The sequence below is a fragment of the Triturus cristatus genome, chromosome 4_2 (genome assembly GCF_964204655.1).
Source record: "Triturus cristatus chromosome 4_2, aTriCri1.1, whole genome shotgun sequence".
NCBI lineage: Eukaryota > Metazoa > Chordata > Amphibia > Caudata > Salamandridae > Triturus > Triturus cristatus.
In genome coordinates this window covers 246701722-246721735 of record NC_140586.1, presented here as the reverse complement: position 1 = coordinate 246721735, position 20014 = coordinate 246701722, and the positions used below count along the sequence as shown (strand labels likewise).

The 20014-nt window shown below is 45.0% G+C and overlaps 1 protein-coding gene across 1 annotated transcript in view; it reads right to left on the bottom strand.

The window, feature by feature from the left end:
- LOC146833563 (cytochrome P450 2D15-like) overlaps positions 1–20014 on the bottom strand; it is a 489075-nt gene that overhangs the window by 51603 nt on the left and 417458 nt on the right. Inside the window, exon 7 of the mRNA XM_085601418.1 lies at positions 2255–2442. Coding sequence (XP_085457544.1) covers positions 2255–2442 — 188 coding nt within the window. The remainder of the gene's footprint in view (positions 1–2254; positions 2443–20014) is intronic.

The window sequence follows — 20014 nt, the reverse complement described above, 5'->3', positions numbered from 1 at the left end:
TTATGGAGATGACCATCTCCCTGGTGGTGGGGGTATTGGTGGTGGGGTATTGGTGGTGGTATTGGTGGTGGTGGTATTGGTGGTATTGGTTTTTGTGGTGGTGGTGGTATTGGTACTGGTGGTGGTATTGGTGATGGTGATATTGGTGGTGGTATTGATGGTGGTGGTATTGGTGGTGGTATTGGTGGCAATGGTGGTATTGGTGGCGGTGGTGTTATTGGTGGTGGTGGTAGTATTGATATTGGTGGTGGTGGTATTGGTGGTGGTATTGGTGGTGGTGGTATTATGGGTGTTGATGGTATTGGTGGTGGTATTGGTGGTGGTGTATTGGTATTACTGGTGGTTGTTTTGATGGGGGTGGTATTAGTGGTGGTGGTATTGGAGGAAGTGGTATTGGTGATGATGGTATTGGTAGTTGTATTGGTGGTGGTATTGGCAGTGGTGGAGGTGGTATTGGTGGTAGTGGTATTAGTATTGGTTGTGGTAGTATTAGTGATGGTGTTGTTTTTGGTGGTGATGGTATTGGTGGTGATGGTATTGGTGGTGGTGGAGGTGGTAGTATTGATGGTGGTGGAGGTGGTGGTATTGATGGTGCTGGTGGTGATGGTATTGATGGTGGTGGTATTGGTGGTATCAGTGGTAGTATTTGTGGTGGTATTGGTAGTGGTGGTAGTGGTGGTGATGGTGGTAGTGGTGGTGGTGGTATTGGTGGTGGTGGTACTATTGGTGGTGGTGGTATTGGTGGTGGTGGTGGTAGTGGAATTGGTGGTGGTATTGGTGGTATTGATGGTGGTGGTGTTGGTGGTGGTGGTATTGGCAGTGGTGGAGGTATTGATGGTGGTGGTGGTATTGGTGGTAGTGGTGGTGGTATTAGTGGTGGTATTGGTGGTAGTGGTGGTGGTATTGGTGGTGATGGTGGTATTGGTGGTGGTATTTGTGGTGGTGGTGGTATTGGGGGTGGTATTGGCAGTGGTGGTGGTATTGGTGGTGGTATTGGTGGTGTTGATACTGGTGGTGGAATTGGTGGTGGTGGGGGAGGGTTGAAACAGACACAAGATAATGCTGGGTTAAAGTGATTGAAAGCACGCGCCCGTGTTACGGGGGCAGCCGTGCTGCTCATAAAAACCACAAGCGGTTTCAGCTGAAGCAGCGCATGTCCGGCCTGCAGTAAGAGAAACTCAATAAAGTAAATGGTGCTTACAGACTAAATAAATGGTCCTGTGTAACAACCAAAGTAAAAGGGCCAGTCGCCATGAGAGGGTACAAATGAAGACTAGGCAGTACTAAGGGGGGGCTAACAAGCCTATTAATGTACCTGAAGGCAGAATTTACGAAAGACTGACACAAGCCAAGGAAAAATATTGTAGGAGCCGTTAGGCTCGACCTAACAAGGAACTCAACGTATTTTTTTCTTTAAACAGAGAGGAACATGAAAAGGAAATATTTTTAAAAAGCACTGAAGTGTTCTCATGGTAGATAAAAACATTGGTAGCTGCCTAGGCAGAGTTTATGCTTCATTACCCCCAGGTCCCTCCAGTCCTCATCCGATTCCTTGCTTATGGAGGTGACCATCTCCCTGACAGAAAAAAGAACAGAGGAATGCTGGGACCCCTAACCCACCCCCTCCCACCGGGAGTACTTAACCAATAGCTCCCACGTCAAGAGAGGTATAGGTTGTTTGCTCTACTCCCTCCAAAGTAAAACTCAAAACCATTGTTGTTCATCCCGACTCAAGTGCTTTAGTAAGGCACACAAACAATCTCTATATTTTTCGACATCCAAAGAAGGCCATTTGGGTTCATGTTCTGCCACTGAGCTAGTATTTGAAAGGAATCATTTCTTGGCATTGTTTAAACATCTATATGTCTAGAACATAAGCAACTGTAGAGGATGGAGTAAGTGAGAACTAGGTAATTGCGATTTCAGTTGAGCTTCAAACAGATAGATCATTTAATAGTATTATATGTGTATTGTTTTTGAGCATCCTGCCAATAAGCAACAGTGGCTGTCAATGACTAACCTTGTCTTCTGATCTTTTTTTTCAAAGTTTTATATAGCTCGAACTTGATCCGAAATCAGAGCGCTTTACATGAGGACACATTCATTTTTGTTACGCATGGGGAGATTAAGTAATTTGCCCAGAATCTCAGGATGTTGAGCATCATTGCAGAGCCATGTTTGAGGCCGACCTCAAAGAGTCTGGGGGGGAGGGGTTATCTGAATAGGACTTCAGGTTTTAGAGCACTGGAATTACCTTTGGTATATAGTAGCCATTGACCTCTGTGTCTCTTGATGTCTTGTGAGGTACGCCGAGGGGGACAATATCGCTAACGCGTTGAATTTCATGGATCACAGCATTGGTGTAAGGCATGTTGGTCCGGTCATCCATCGTAGGCTGCCTCTTCCTTCCGATCACCTGATCAATTTCTTCTTGCACTTTGGCTAGAAACAGAGGAAGGAGTAATTGAAATAGGTATTACCTTTACTTGTCACGTATCTGGCACTTTAGGTGAAGAATGTGTTTTCAAACAGAATTCTGGACAGCATTCATTTGGATGCAAAGTGTAAGTTTCATCTGCTGAATTATTTTCCTCTCAATATTTTAGATGTTATACATATTTTAAAGAAACCCTGCTTTGGCCTTTGCCGTACTGTTGACTAGAATTTTCCCTTCACAATCGTGGTGCAGATCAGAATGTGTTAGTACAGAAATGTCACCCTGAGATGGTATGTTATTTAGAGAAGGTGACTGTAGGGAAGGATACTGAGGAGCGTCAAGATGCTTGAACTCACAACTACACCAATGTGCTAGCACTAAACCCATGATTCCTCAGCATGTTTTTTGGTGCGAGTTGACTCTACACAGTTTTTGTAAATCATTTTCATTAACATTTTTGGCATTCGAATATTGGTGGGAGAGATTCTTTCTTGACTTTTGTCTGTGAACTGAGCTAATACATCAGGACCACAGTACTAGAGAGCTGGAAATCTGCAGCTGATAATGTCAAAGTACAGTGAAACATGAAACTAACTCTGGAACAGAGGCAAACATTTGAAGAACATTTTTTTTTATTTAATCAGAAAAAACAAAGTAATAGTTCACGATAAAGTGATACAGTGCATTTATACCTTTACAATCATTTCGTAGCGGCAGACCAACATTTTTAGTACCTTGCATATCGTTGTCTCCACTTTGTAATCGCCTATCTCCAAATATGTGCTCATGCCTGCATGGGGGAATCATTAAACGGTGTACATAACATTCCTCTACTTTTGTTCCACGCTCCCGAAATCTTAGTCCATTTTTGAGGGCACCGTCTCCCTTCATATATCGCCCTCTCCGTCTGCATGCACCAGTCCATGTCGGCATCCCAATCAAGGAGCTTAGGACCCGTGGCTCCCTTCCAAGTTCTTGCTATATTGGGTCTTGCCACCACACATCCAAGGGAAGCCCAGGTCCTCTCTTTTGCCATCAAGTCAGTTGCATCCCATATATTGAGGAGGCACAATCAGGGCATAATTTCCATGGTTTTCCCGCAGACTTCCCAAATTTTTCATGTTACTTTCAACAAATACGTCCGCACAATTGGGCAATCCTGCCATTGGTGCAGATACGCCCCCACCTGACCACAGCCTCTGGGGCATAGAGAGGAGCTCAAAGTACCCATTTTAACCAGCGCTACACTGGTATAGTATGTTCTATGTAGGAGTTAATGAGAATTAACTTGAACCTGGACAGAATTGTCACCTCACGGGGGATGCCAGTTCCTCCTGCCATTCTTCGTCGTCCAAGTCACCTACATCATCTACCCACTTGATTTGGATTTTCACCAACGCATCTGGTGTATTATTTAAAATATTCCTGTAAATCAAAGAGATTGCTTTTTCTTTTAGGTAGTCATCAAGGAGTCTGTCCTCTAGGGGCGAGGCGACTGGGAGATCTGTACCCGTGGGGACCGCTTTATATAGCGCATTCCAAACTTAGAGGTATCTGAAAGTTTCCCTCGCGTTTAATTCATAATCTCACTGGAGGTCACTGAAGGGGACCACTTTACCCCCTGCCCATACATCCCCAACCTTTGAGAGGCCAATAAGGTCCCATTTGTTGAATCCAGAACAATTTGCCAGGAGTCCAAACCAATCTGTCTCCAGAAGGGGGGGTGACCTGTGTAATCTTGTTTTTCCATCCCAAAGCGGACGTTGCCACATGCCATAATGTAACCGTAGTCACGGTTGGGGTATACACTGGGCCATTTTTCCTTCCCCATACAATGCCCCTTGATAAGACACTCCTGTCATATTATATCTGTCCGTCCTATTGGCGGGTTCAGTCACTGGCCAGTGTACCTAGTAATTTGTGACCACTAACTGGAAGGCCCAGTAGTAACTTTTGAGTGCAGGGAGGGCGATTCCTCCATCATACCAGCTTTTCGTGAGCTTTGTCAATGAAATGCGGGGGATGCCATTATTCCAGAGACGGTTCCGGACTGCTGACTCCACAGCCTGAAAATACTTGATTGGAACAGGGTATGGTGTATTCTGTAGAGTGTAAACAAATCAGGGCAGGGCCATCATTTTATATAAGGCCCCCCCTACCCAGCAACGTGAGTGGCAAGGTCTTCCAATGCTGCACATCGTCTTGTTAGCGACGGAGCAGGGGGGCCAGGTTGTTTTCGTAAAATGCCACTGGGTCTGTTGTGACATAAATCCCCAGGTATCGAAAGCCGTCAGTGACAAACCTAGCTCCGCATTGCTTGGGCAGACTAAAACCCCTCCCGGAGAGTATATAAAGGATTGATTTATCCGAATTTATAGTGTAACCTGAATATTTTTTTAAAAGGGTGAATATGTGTAGTATTCTGTGTATTGAAAAATACAGACTGAGCCAAGCTGTCTTAATGAGGTGGAGTAGCCAGACTGGTCTTCAATGGGAGAATGTCACTTAAGGACAGCAGAGGTTCACCCCAAAATCCTGCGCCCCCCAGCCACAAAGGAGCCCATGCAATTAGATTTGTGAAGGGACTGGAAGAGAGTGTTAGAGAATCTTGCCACACCTGTGGATTGGCTTAGCCAGATCTAACCCTCCACAAGAGGGTTTTCCATCTTGGATTTTGTAAGAATAGTACTTTCTGGGGCAAGAATATGCAACCCTTTGGAGGAAGTGGTCATACCTGAGGGTAGTACCCTGCATCACTTTGGACAAGTATTCCCCCCAGCTTGATGCCCAGGAACACTGAATAAATATTGGAGAGTTGTCAAGCAATTCAGATCTACAGCCTGAAACAAGAAGAACTGCCCTGCTGGAACCCTGATCTGCACCCAAACGACCTGCTACACAATCTGGTATTACAGCCCTAAGCACTTTGCCTGGCTTCACCAGGATTAAGGAGTGGACTCCCTGAAAGCTACAGGTTAAGGGAACCCACCTGCATCATCTCCATCAAGAAGTCCCCATCCTGGAGTGCGTCCAGTGGACTTTTAAGGATTTGGCACGGTGCTTTGTCGGAATTATAGTTCCAACATCACATGGACCATTTCAATGCTTTTAGAAAATTGGATTGTCGTTTCTGGACACTTTGAACTCACAAGAGGAGCTTCAGGAAGAAGATCCAGAACTACGGTGCCACTTTAGTCAAAAGGTCCATAAGTTGACCAGGTATATTGTGGGAGCTGTAGTTCCAGACTCCAAGAGGCAAACCAGAGCATCTGAACCCTTGGCTCGTGCTCTGGACCACTTTCCTCCATCAATGAACCGTTCTGGAAGTAAAAGTAAACGTGTTACATCATGGGTGGCCTGAACTCTGGACTTTTGCTTCTAAGAGCTGGTTTTACTTTTAGTCTTAAAAAATTCATATCACTGGTTCCCTACATTGAATGTTTGTCCTTTTGGTGACTCTTTGTTCATAACACTCTAAACCAGTTTTATAAATTGGTATTGCATTTCTATTGTGTATTGTGTCTTACTTATAAAATGTATTGGTGTTTTCAAATGCTTAACACACCTGTCTCCAAAGTTAAGCCTGCCTGCTTATTTCCAGCTACCAAGGGTTGAGTGAGGCAATAATTTATGAAGATCTTGACTGAATCTTTTATTACGCTTGTGCCATAATTACTAGGTCACTACTAATAAACCACTTTCCAACAGTCAGGCTTTTGAAAGAAGTGAGCAAGCAGTCTGACGATCCAATTTGAAAAGATTATGAAGATTTATATGTGCTGTTTCTTTAGGTGATTCTGCTTCCGACTGATATCAAGCAATTAATTTTGGGGAAGAGATATGAGGTTTGAGATCTGGCCAATAGTAATTGTCTGTAATGAAGCCTGTGGAGAGTAATTATAATTTTAACATGAATCAAGCCTATGAAGGGTCTGATGTTTTTATATGGAGTCAATTTGTGTGCTGTTGATTCGGTATAACTAAACTGGACAAGGAATTATGTTGACAACAGGAGATGGTATTGTGGGAAGAGGAGGTTGGTGGCTATTTGGAGGGCTGTAGGCATGGTACTGGACATGATTTCAGTCTGTGTAGAAATACTTTATTCCTGGTTTTGGTCCTGACTTCATTGATTTAAGTTGGCATTATGTTGACTGGTTTCAGTTCCCACGAGGTGAGTGGATGATATTGGGGCAATGGGGGCAGAGGAGGAAGATAGCTAGTGGTGTAGTCAGCGCAGATAGTTGGTGTGGTAGTAGTGTTAGTATCTCTAGCCATGAAACTTTATGGTATCAAACTGGGATGAAGATATGGAGGTTGATATTCAACAATTGAATCAGGCTCTTCCCGTTTAATTTAGGATGATGTGATGTGTCACTTTTCTGGGTTGAGACCAGCCATATTTGTTTAGGGGAAGAGGGTACATGGCCTCCCTCCCGAGCTGTTTTTTGCCTGGGGACCCATATCCCAGGGACTGGCCATATTGGAACTGGAGAGGGAGGCCCATTGCCCCCCTTCCTGGACTGATTTCAGCCCCTATCTCCCAGGACCCAGACATATTATAAAAGAGGAGAAGGGCACACAGACCCCTCCCCAGGCCAATTTGGCCTGAAGACCCCATCCCCAGGGCCCTTCATGTTTTTAGATGAGGAAGGGGGCACATAGTCCCTTTCCTCTGGCCAATATTGGCCCAGAGGACCCCATCCCTGGGGCCCTCTATGTTTTTAAATAGAGAAGGGGCACACAGTCCCCCTTCCCAGGCTGATTTCAGCCCCTGGACCCCATTCCTGGGGCCAACACAATAAATGGTGGGTGTCCTGGTGCCCACCCAGGGCACCAAACGTCTCCTTATTAGAGGCCGTGGGGGGTATCCCCAAGGCCCCACAGCCTCAGCCGGCTCCCTGCCTCCAGTAGGAGCAAGCATTGCTCCCACCTGCCGGGAGCAGCCTAAAAGGCTGTTCCCCGTGGGTAGAAGCAATGTTCAGATCTGTTATCTGCCTGCATCACTGTGGGCAGAGAAACAAATCTGAAATCAGCTCCCAGCTAGCAGGAGCATTTTTTCAGCTGGGAGTGGACTTCATGTTTGCTCTCGCTTAGCGAAAGCTTTGGAATTACTCCTGCGAAGGGAGCCAAACACAGGTTTCCTTGCCAGCGCAGGAAGGAAAACCGATATGTCCCGAGGTGGCACCCTGGGACATAGCTGGAGCTGGCCCTTGGGGATGGGGTCCCTATGGCCATTATTGCTTTGGGAGGGGGCTGTACTGCCTCCCTCCCATTTCTCTGCATAGCTGAGCCTCGGGGAATGGAGTACTCAGGCTGAAATCAGCCTGGGGAGAGGGGCCTCCCAGCCCTCCTCACCATTACTAATCTGGCTGTACCCTGGGCTAAAATCAGCTCTAGATGGGGGCTCCATGCCCCCTTCCCCTCCAAACAATTGGACAGGCCCCAGGGGATGGAGTCCTTTGAGCCAAAATCCGCCTGGGAGAGGGGACCGCACATTGCCCTCACATTAAATTTTAAAGGCCAGGCCGGGGGCTGAACTAGGCCTGGGAAGAGGGGCCATGAGCACCTCACTCTGCCCAAATCTATCTATTGCCCGCCCCCAAGAATAGATAGATAGATAGATAGATAGATAGATAGATAGATAGATAGATAGATAGATAGATAGATAGATAGATAGATAGATAGATAGATAGATAGATAGATAGATAGATAGATATACAATAAATAAGGTTAAAAAAACATAAAAAGTCAAGAAAAGGGGGCAGGGTTGAAACACCCTGACTTCCTAGGCCCAAAAAAAACATTGTTAAAGAAAATTTCCTCAAAATTCGATTTGGATCAGCAAATCCGGCTGAAAAAATTTCAAAAAACAAAACGCGGGCTAGGTTCCAGGGGCAATTACAAATAATGATGCGGGTGCCCGCGTGGACTCCCACAGCGCCAGGAACCGTCACCTCCCTGGGGCAATATTCATTATATGGTGGGGGCCAGGAGGGCCCCCCAAGCCCCAAGGACAGCCACCTCCCCGGGACTGTAATTGTTAAAGATCCAAACACACAATTTGCACAACTTTCCCTTTAACTCTACATTTCCCATAAGGCCTAGAGGTAAAAACAGGATATGAACAATATGTATGATGCGTTTATTAGGCACCAGTGCCGATGATTACATACCTGTGAATAAGGTCTCTGTGAGACCGAAAAGCGTTGGGACATCGCAAATATTCGGCTTTCAATTAACCATTAAGCTCTAATAAAGGAATTACAATCCACCAGTGAGTGCGTCCCGATTCTTTACAATTGTAAAGCTGGAGGATTTTGACTGAGAGGGGAGAGACTTGTTTAAAGGGCGACTTAAGTGAGTGGCACAATAAGTGCTGCAGGGTCTGTAAACATTTCATTTACAGACCCTGGGTACATGTAGTGCCATTTTACTAGGGACTTACAAGTAAATTAAGTGTGCCATTTGCAGCCACGGTCGGTAGTAGGAGTAACTGCAGGGCGGTGACGTGGGGAGGGGGAGAGGCAGGGTGGGGGGTAGTAAACTATGGATTATGGAGGTTTACAGGTAAGTTAACATATACATTAAAAAAAACGAATTTAGTTGCGTGCACTGCATCACATTTGTGGATGCAGTGCACGCAACAAAATTCGATTTATTAATTTATATGTTAACTTACCTGTAAACCTCCGTAATCCATAGTTTACTACCCCCCACCCTGCCCCTCCCCCTCCCCACATCACCGCCCTGCAGTTACTCCTACTACCGACCGGGGCTGGCCATTTGGGTGTAAGCCATTTTTACCTTGTTCAGAGAAAGAAGTACACACACCTTAGTGGTAAAGTTCACAGAATCCTAAGGCAAAAAAAAAACAAGATCAGCAAAAATGGAGGAGTAATGCAAAAAGTTTAGGGGAGGACCACATTAAGTCTGACAGGTATAACAAAATCAATATGAGAGTTATAACACATGTAAATCAGCAGCCATATCCGCAAATGCGGTGAAACATTGTGTGGTAGAACATGGTGATGTGAACACCATGTCATGGCGGATTGTGTTTATCCATCACGTTTTAATGCAAAGTGGGATCACGGTGTCAATTAAGGCCAGAGATTATCCTCCTTGATAATATATGGAAATTCAATCAGCATTGGGTCCCACCCCTGTGATAAAATGTGTTTGCGAAAAGCACAGATTTCTTCTCTTGTGAGGGCTTTGCTGTCAGCTTCAACTTCACAGTGCCATTCCTATATGTTAGGGTGTGGGTCGCTGGCCTTTCAATGGCATGTGATGGCACACTTTTCAAGTATTAACACCAGACCATGAAATGTCACTGTGATCTTAATTTTTCCAGTGCAAGGGTAAGCACTGAGGGGCAGATTTACAAGAAAGTGACGCATCTGTACAGATGCGTCACTTTCCCTGCGCCACCCTTAGAAACCCTTGCGCCACCATAGATGTGCTGTATTTGTATCTGTTGGCGGAAAAGTCACGCATTTGCTGTAGTCATGTCGCAAGCACGACGCAACTCCAGCAATGCGTGTTGAGGCCTATTCCCACTACACTGCGTTACTACTTACGCCTGATTGAAGCAGGCGTAAGGTTTTGACGCAGTGGCGTCCTAAAAGTGGCGTAGTGAAATCTTGTAGATTTCACTGAGTCACTTTTACGAGGCCTTCCTGTGTGGGAACGCCCACCCTGCATACATTGGGGCAGATTTACAAGCCCCTTGCGCCTCATTTACGCCGCCATTGCGTCACTTTTGTGACGCAGCGGCGGCGCAAATCCTGCACCATGGTGCGGGGTACTTACAACGTGATGCATCTGGGAGATGCATCACGTTGTAAAGCCCTGCGCCACATGTAGGCGTTCCTGCGCAGGGGGGGGCGTTCCGGTGCAGGAACGCCTCCTAAAAGTGGCTGAGTGAAATCTACAAGATTTCACTCAGTCACTTTTAGGCCCATGCTGCGTCAAAACCCTGTGCCTGCCTGAAGCAGGCATAAGGATTGATGCAGCATTAACAAGATAGGGCCCCCCAGAGCATTGCTGGAGCTGCGTCGCGCTTGCGATGCAATTCCAGCAATGCGCCACTTTTACGGCACAGATGCGTCACGCATCTGTGCTGTTTTTTGCCCCATTGCAAATGCGGCGCATCCATGGTGGCGGAGCTGTGGCGCACAATAACTGGCGCATCCCTGCTGATATGCAGGGATGCACCAGTTATTGTAAATATACCCCATTATACCTGACGCAGGTATAATGTGACGCAGGGCTTTACAACGTGATGCATCTCCCTAGATGCGTCACGTTGTAAATAAGCCGCATTGTTTGCGCTGCTGTTGTGTTAAAAAAAGTGACGCAACTGCTGCGCAAAAGTCACGGAAGGGGCTTGTAAATCTGCCCCTGAGCACGCATCCTGTAAGGGGTGTTTCCTGATCTGTGAGAGTTGACCGGTAATGTGACAGAGAAGGACACAACATATGAGTCATATCAGCTCCTTAAGTTTTGCAAGGCGGACAACAAGCATTTACATTTTGGAAGTAATCATTTATTTTAGCCGGTAAGAGGAAGGCCCTATGTGGAATACTGAATTGTATGAATTTGAACCTAGTGTTCCTGGATATTTCCGAATGGAAAGTCAGCATTTTCCCCCTGTCTTTATCATGGAACACCATGTCGATCTCCGTTTCCCATCTGTCCTGTAGAGCTGTGAGAGGAGTGTATGTATATTCACATACAGCCAACTAACTAGTCTGCGCCTGATTCCCATTGTAAGGAGAATTTATGGGGTCCTGAGTTTGTGATTCTGTAGCCACTGAGTTCCAGCGAACACAAAGGGAGCGAGCCAGCACGGTGCACTCAAAATTGACCTTTATGTAAATTAAATTGCTTTGTAAATTATCAAAGATCAAATTATCAAAGATAGTGAAGCGCAACAGAGATTACCTAATGTTCAGACACCAGCTGTTTCCCAAACCATTAGGTCGACATGTAACCAAGGGAGTGCATTCCCCACCAATGTCTGTAGCTGGAGAGCTGGTGCAAATGGAACATCCTTAGCAGTTAGATGCATAGCCATTGATAACAATGATGTGCCATACGCAGTAGTCGTGAGTTAGAAGGGGATACCTTTGTCAACGGTAAGAAAATAAATATGATTTGTACCAGTCGTTAGGCCGGCTTCATCGTGGCTGTGTCCTCTAATTGATTTTTAGCATGCCATACAATATATCTATTGCAACTGAGTTGCCTGGTAATAATGTTCAAAATGTCAGGTTCCCAAACCCCCAATATCTGTTGTAAACCTCAACTTTACCAGGGTCTCTCTACAGCATCCCTTGTGCAAGATCATTTCTTCTAACAGTGTCTAAGGTGTGAAATAATTTCGCCAGGAGATTAGTAAAGTAGTACCAGAGCCTGGGCAGGACTACCTTCTTGAAAAGAGCAATTTGACCTGACACTTTAAGCAGAAATCTTGACTAGAAGGCCATCTGTCTGTGGGGTGCCTTTACCACAGTGGTGTGACATTGCAGTCTAGTAAATCTTATTCTGAATGGTATAGGTTTATTTACAAATAGCAAAATGCTTTTCCCCACCCTTGCAGCAGCTCATTACCAATGGTCATCTGCACTTTTAGTGTGTGAGGAGCAAGAGGAAACAGGCATGATTTGCACCAATTTACTCTGAGATCAGATATGTTAGCAAATTAATTAAGGGTTGAGGCAATAGTAGCAGGCATCTCAGTTACCTGTCAGACACACCAACATATTTTCAGTGCATAAGGGCACTGAGTGGTATTGCCTTCCAGCAGGATGCCCCATTCCTCGCCATCATGCTGCTAACTAAAAGCCAAAGGCTACACTGACGGAGCAAAATGGAAGGGAAAGAGTGAACAGCACTCTCTGGCTCCCCGCAGAACCGAGCCTGGCCCCGATATGAGTTTCCCCCATCTTGACTCTTGCTGATGGTGCTGTGTAAAACAATTTTATCATGGACAGCATAAGCCAACCAAATCTCTTAAATGTAGCAAAAAGATAATCCCACTCAAGTGAATGTTATTAAATCATTTATTGAGTGCACTAACACTGATTAGTTTCTTGGTGCTAAAATTGACAGTAACACAATCGAAGGTAGAAAAGATGGGTTAAAAAGCTTGTCTAAAAAGCCAGGTCTTCAGTGCTTTCCGGAAAGGTAAGAGATCTTGGCAGGACCAGATTTCCAGGGGAAAGGTGTTCCATAGGCAGGGGGCCAATATGGCAAATCTACGTCCACCAGAACGTTTAAGTTTAAAGGGAGGGGTCTGGAGAAGGCCTAGGTGGAGTGAACGAAGGTTACGGGAGGGAACGTATCTGGTGATTAATTGATTAATGAATTTAGGGCTTTTGCCGTATAGTGACTTAAAGATCATACAACCTGCTTTGAAGGAACAACGTTGTATGACCGGAAGCCAATGCAGCTTGATGAGAAGAGGAGTCGCCGCCTGCCACCTTGGTTGCTTCAGGATCAACCTAGCAGCATAGTTCTGCACCATCTGGAGACGCTTGAGTAAATAGTTTGGGAGACCCAAGTAGATGGCATTCGCGTAATCCAGATGGGACAGAACAGTGGCGATCACAACCTGGGTAATAGCTTCTGGCGTTAATAGTCGCCTGACCTTCCTGATTTTTTTTAGCTGGTAAAAGCATTTGGAGACCACTTGTCCCACTTGTGCTTTTAGTGAAAGGTCACTGTCCACAATGACTCCAAGCGTTTTAGCCGATGGTGATGGTTGCGGAGCTTGACCCAGATCTGAAGGCCAATAGTGAGGACCCCAGTACTTAGCACTGTCCCCAGTCAGTACCAGTTCGGTTTTACCTGGATTTAGTTTCAGCTGATTTTGATCCATCCAGGATTTAATAAACCTCATGGTTGACTGGAAATGACTCATAGATTTTTCGGAATTATCAATGGTGAAGAGTAGCTGCAGGTCATCTGCATAATTAAAAACTCTCACCTGTTTGTCCCTCAAGGTTTGTATAAGGGGGAGTATGTATATGTTAAAAAGATGGGGTGACAGGGAGGAACCCTGTGGCACTCCACATGGGATGGACTGTTTAACACCGATCAAGTCCCCCAGACGCACCGCTTGGGAGCGATCCTCCAAGAAGGACCTCAACCAGCAGGCCGCCACGCCCTGTATGCCGGCCTGTCCGACACGGTCGACCAGGATGTTGTGGTCGACCGTGTCGAACGCGGCCGACAGGTCCAAAAGCACCAGGGCCTGGGGAGAATGTCTATCTGCGCAGTCTCGAAGTGTGTCCAAAACTGCAGTGACCACTGCCTCCGTAGAGTGTGCAGGCCGGAATCCAGCTTGGTGAGGGTCAAAACAGGAGGACTCCTCCAAAAAATTAGAGAGAGTTTTCGCCACGTGTGCCTCTAGAATTTTTGCCAAGTAAGGCAATAAGGAGATGGGCCTGTAGTTTGCCTTACATCCAGGATCCGCCCCGGGTTTTTTTAATAGAGGTATGACCGTGGCTTCTTTGAAAGCGGACGGGACTATGCCCGACAAGAGGGAGTCATTTAGAAGGGCAAGAACAGGGGTTGGATAGGTGGAAAAGCATTCTTTCAAGATACGAGGGGGACAGATATCCAGTGGGGAGCCAGATTTGACTCTCATCATTAATTCCAAGAGCTGGCCATGAGTTATGGGTTGAAATTTGGTAAGGGTGGCAGAGCCAGTCTTTATTGCCATGCCGGTCGTGATTGGGGTCTTTGATTGGGGAATGCTAGTTTTTATGTCTGTGATTTTGTCACTAAAGTAAGAATTCAGTGAGTCACACAGACACTGAGTGGGGATTACTTTAGGACGGACATTCTCCAAGTTGGTCAGTTCATTAAAGACAGAGAAGATATCTTTAGATTTGTTTGATGAGTCTAGAATACGAGAAGAGAAATACTCCACCTTTGCTGCAGAGATGGCATTCATATATTCCTTCCTCGCCCTAGTATATTTAATTTTTCCCTCAATGTCATAATCACGGCGCCACAAGCGCTCAAGATGACGGAGAGTCAGTTTCCTGCTTTTCAAGTCGGCGGAAAACCATCTATTGGCATCCGTGCGCCGTGCAAGTTTAATTCTTTTGTACGGGGCATGGAGATTGCTGGCCGCTTGTAGCCAGTCGATTAGAGAAGAAACTGACAGATTTATGTCATTGTCCAAGGAGGGGACATCATTAGCTAATGACTGTAAAAAAGCAGTCTTATCCATTGCGTTCCAATTCCTGGCTAATCTGCCGGCAATTGGCACAGTGGTTCTGATGTGAGTAACACAAATCTTAAATTTAAGGATAAGATGGTCGACCATAGACAAGGCAAGGTTAGCGGGGAGGTCACGCAAGTGGTATTAGACCACACCTGATCCAATATGTGTCCTTTATCGTGAGTGGGGGAGAGCACCAGTTGCTTGAAGTTGAGGTTAGACAGAAGGTCAGTCAGTTCCGCCGATTGAGAGCCCTCTGATGGGTCTTTGTACCAGTAATTGAAATCACCTACTAACATAACCCTGGCGTGATCCAAAGCTAGGTTAGCAACTTGCTCACTGAAGGCCATGGGAAACAATGGCATTGAGGTGGGCGGTCTATACAAGAGGACACATGCTATAGTCATGTGAGGAGTGGCAATTTTTAGTACAAGATTATCTGTGTTGGCTAGTGTCAGACAGATAAGAGTAGTGACATCCAGGCTAGAGTGGATAATCGCCGCAACTCCACCTCCTCCTTTCACGCTGGCGCGGTCTGCCTGGATAATATAGTAGTCAGGTGGTAGAGCTGCTATGATATCGGGTGCTGAGGTAGGAGAAAGCCATGTTTCTGCCAGCAGAAGGATGTCAGGTTTCTCCGTGTCGAGTAACAGGAAGATGTCCATCTGATGCTTGACAAGGGAACGGGTGTTAAGGTAAAGGATAGCGAGCGAATTGGGGGGTGGATTGGATGGAGCCAAACATGCTGCAAGAGTGGAAAGGTGACAGCCTTGGCTCAGGATACCATGCTTACAGAGCTGGTGGAGTGTATCCTTTGATAGAAGTAAATGATCATTGTTCTTATTGCACTCCAAAAGGTCGGCCCTGGAGTAATGGAAAGTTTGGGTATTATGAGGTGCCCCTAGTAATCTAATGTGTTTTTTCAAGATCCAATACCATTGATGCATCACACAACCAGAAATGGGGGGCAAACTCCTTAAATCTTCCAAGGTTTAGGGAAGTGCTCATCCATGGCACAAAGCTATTCTAGTCAGTGTAAATTAGCGAGGGGAACAGTGGCAAAAGGCCAACATTCTGCTGAAAATGTTGCATTCAGGAGTTTAGTATAGACAGGGGTTGATAAGCAGCCAAGTTCCCTGCATTCTTGCCAAGCTTAGGGTTTCAGATAAGGAGGGCTTCCCTAGGCAAGTGGGGGAGACTCAGATCCTCAATTGCTGCCTGATATAGATGCTCATCAGGCCAGGAGTTTTATCTGGTGTGAGTGACACTACTGCCTCACTAATCTTCAAACTTGTTATAGGCTTGTCCAGTTTGTGGTATTTTTTTATCGGTGATTTGCAGGATTTATATATTTGATGAAAATTCTTCTATATTAATAGGTAGGCAGGTGTCATGTAGTTCCTATAAACCCATAAAGGATTTGGACGTTTAGACAACATAGACTGTGGGATTGGTGCCCAGAATGATTACAGACACCCCCACCGGGTGTGTTTGCCTGTATACCAGCTAGCTCACAGTGCCACTAGAAACCCCTCTTACAAAGGAGAGAATAGTTCTTTGCAACTGTCAAAAATGACAACTCTTTCCCATCTGGGATCGTGGAAGCAGTGCAGTACTTTTCGCTCAGTCACTCGTGCTCACTTTGTCTCAGACAGATACACAGAATAAACAGTGGGGACGTTTTCAATAAGCATTTATTGAATCATCGCCATTCTAGTGTAAAATAGGTATGCTGAAACAACCATAAGACAGAAATAGATATAAATGATTATAAGCACCAACAGAGTAAAAGGATGGTAGATTTCTACCATAGTGCTAAAACAATGAATACAGGCAGGTATAAAAATTCATGACAGTAATAATGTGTACTCCTACGATGTACCTAAGTGTACCTAGCATGTGTGTAGGTGTAGAGCCAAGAATCTCTCTAGGATAAAGTCAACTCCATTACCTGAAGTGAGAGACTGTGGGACCCCATCTTGGTCTCGAGATGGACACCCCACAATGTATTTCAGACCACTGCGAGCTGGAGTGTCTTCATGCAGGAACCTCAGCGTCTTGAGTCAGTATGTCAGCATGGAAGTCCTTTTTCTCCTCTCCCTGCCTCAGCAGAGATATGGTATTTATATACCTAAAGTGGTACCCTCAGGGGATCTACCTTGCTGTGTCATGTCGGACTTAGGATGACAGACGGAATGACCCTTATACATAGTTATTATGCAGGAGATGGTAGTCCTGCTGAGGGGAGATGTCATTTACATAGAATGCGCTACAACGCATTCCATTACAACGTGAACCATTACATCGCAAGTTGTTACAATGACTTGCTGTAGGGGGCAGAAGGTGGATTTACAATCCAACACCTTCCCTGTTGTTGCACAAACTGGAGTATGAATAGTAAATTATACTATTCCTAAATCCAGTGCGCCCCCTACAGCAAGTCGTTGTAACAACTTGTTATGTAATGGTTCACATTGTAACAATGCGGTCGTTGTAATGACCGTATTGTAATGGAATGTGTTGTAGCGCTTTCGATGTAAAGAGACATATTCCCTGCTGAGTTTCCAAGAATCCTCATGCATAATGAATGAGGCTAGGATTCAGAGAAAACCCCACGTCCTGTTGGCTGTACCGTAACAAAGTAAAAGGTCAGTCCCAAGAACCATTATGTAGTGTAATGGTAGGGAAGAATACAGGTGAAAGGTAAGGTTGCTGCCTGAGCCTATATTGGGGTGCCTATATGAAACATAACACAGGTGTGTGAGTTGAAGTATACAAGGTGGTATAATGCTGGACAAACGTATTGTGGATTTCCACTTGAGTACGGGCTGCATTTTTCAGGCCTATATGGATATATGCAATAGGGGATTGTGCCTGTTCCTGTCCTATTAGCCAAGCTAACAGTGCATCTGACTTATTGGCCTCAGCATAATCAGCATAATTAATTTAGGCATTCGAGGAGTGCAGCATGCTTGGAGCGTTTTCACAAGTCTGCCTATATATTGTGTTTGCAAGCACCTGAAATTCCAGGTAGGAGTCTTCCAACATGTTAATCTCCAGATCCAATGTTTTCCTAGCCACTTCTACTGTATGACTTCAATGTCCTCTGATGTTAACTCTTAAGGCCTAAACCTCTATAGACCTAGAACAAGCAAACAAATGGGATGCAATCCCTGCTGACCCACTTGCATCTCTCGTAGGTCATTAATGTGTCAGCCCCTGCAACACTGCTCATACAGCAGTAAGAGCAGATATCTCAGTGCTGGTAGGTCCACTGTGGCATGCCTACTCTCTGCAACAGTAAGCAGTCCATACAGTGCAGTGCGAGCGGCCCATAATTGAGCCACAATTAAAGGGTGTTATCAAGGTCGGTAAAAATTCAGACGACCACCCAGCATGGTTGAGGAGGAAGGCATGGCTCTACCTCGCATGCTCAGGGTGATCCATATAACGCAGTGCTCGGCGTCCCCAAATCTGGCCCACAGTGTCACAGAGCTGCACTCGGAAAACAGCCATTATGGCCAGCCACTCCTCATGAACCATTCTTGAGCCAGGAAAGGCAGTGGATCCAGCACAGTGCTGGCCGACTGTCTAGAAAAGTTTTGAAGGCAGATCCCATCAAGTATTCTGGCAGATTTACAGGCTGCGACAGCAGAAAGGAGAGATTATGCTGCCTCCCTCTTGACTGTTTTGGCCACACGTCCCCTTGCAACCTTTTCAAATGAACAGAGGCACATTATATATACATACACTGGGATTTTCAAACCAATTTTTAACCTATTATTTCTCACATTCTTCTTATTCTCTCTCTCTCTCTCTCTCCCCAGCATTACCTCATACTACAGGGTGTCACAATAAAAGTATTTGTTTTTTGTATCAAACAATCTATCAACACCAATAGTCTGAAACATTTCATTGTCTGAAAAAATACTGACCTGACCTGTCATCAAGACATCACGATATAACGCTTATTCAGGAAATACATCAAACAGCCATAGATTGGGAAAAACTGGAAAAAGGGACTGAGTAACAAGTCTGACCATCATCAACTCAGTGCACAAGACACACCCAAAGCTCCATCGTCAAAGTGCTGTAGAGTCAATATACATATCCAGAAAGCATTAGCTCATACAATCCTAAAGACCTAGATAGACACCATGGATGGTATGTCTTTACCAAGATAAGTATCCTTAATAGGATATCAATTATTGGATCTGTATATGCACCAATCAACAATAAAAAACATAGTTGTTTCTAAACCATCTCTAGACTCTCTAAGGAGTTTGAAAATGTGAAAATCTTTATTGGAAGATACGGAAATATATCAGGACACCCATTCATTGACAGGATGGACCCTATTGACAAAAACAGAGCAATGCTACATGACATCATAAAGGCTCATGGTCTTAAGGACCCCTGGCATCTAACCCATGCCAAGGATAAGGAATATACATTTTTGTGCTGTACATAAATCCAGCAATATTATTTACTTGTCTCTCACCAAATTATACAATTATTGTCTTCTTTCTCCAGAGTGGTTGGTGGAAACATGGATCATTTAACGTTCAACATAATACCTAAACTAGGCCATATCACACCTACAAAGAGGGGTAGAGGATGGATACATTCAGATATCAGCTACCAATTGAGACAACAACCCTCAGAAATAATTATCATACATACTTAGAGTTAAACATGGGATCCGTTACATTTTCCCCAATTCTAAGGTCAGCTGAGAAGCCCATGATTTGTGACAACATGATGAGAGGTTCAGCAAACCATAAACATGCAGCCAGATGGAAACAAATGGTGTTAGAGTGTGACATTTGAACATTTGATCAATACATACAATGCACAACCAACTCAGGAAAACTAATTTTAAATCAGAGAAAACTTAGAGTAAACACTCTCTTTACAATAAAGCAGAGGATGCAATGACCAGTTTGCAACAACATCACTATCGACAGCGGCTCATTAACAGGAGTGACATGGCTGTGTCCCTCCCTCCAATGCCTGCCCCCTATTTATTTTTAAAGTTTTATTTGGGGCAGTTGGCCTATCGGACCATCACTCTGACCCTCGCTCTGCACGAGGGTCAGTTACAGGCATGGCAGTTCTCACAGACATATGTGCCCAGAGCCTTCGTATCCAGCGACACTTAGAGCCACACCCACCGGATCACTGACATAATATCTATACAACAAATATCGATAAACACAAGTGTTACAATTAAATATTGAGAACCAAAATATTGACTCCATATACCTAACAATAAAAATCACTACTATCGAACACACACATATCATTGACAAAAAAAGATTTTTATATATATCAAT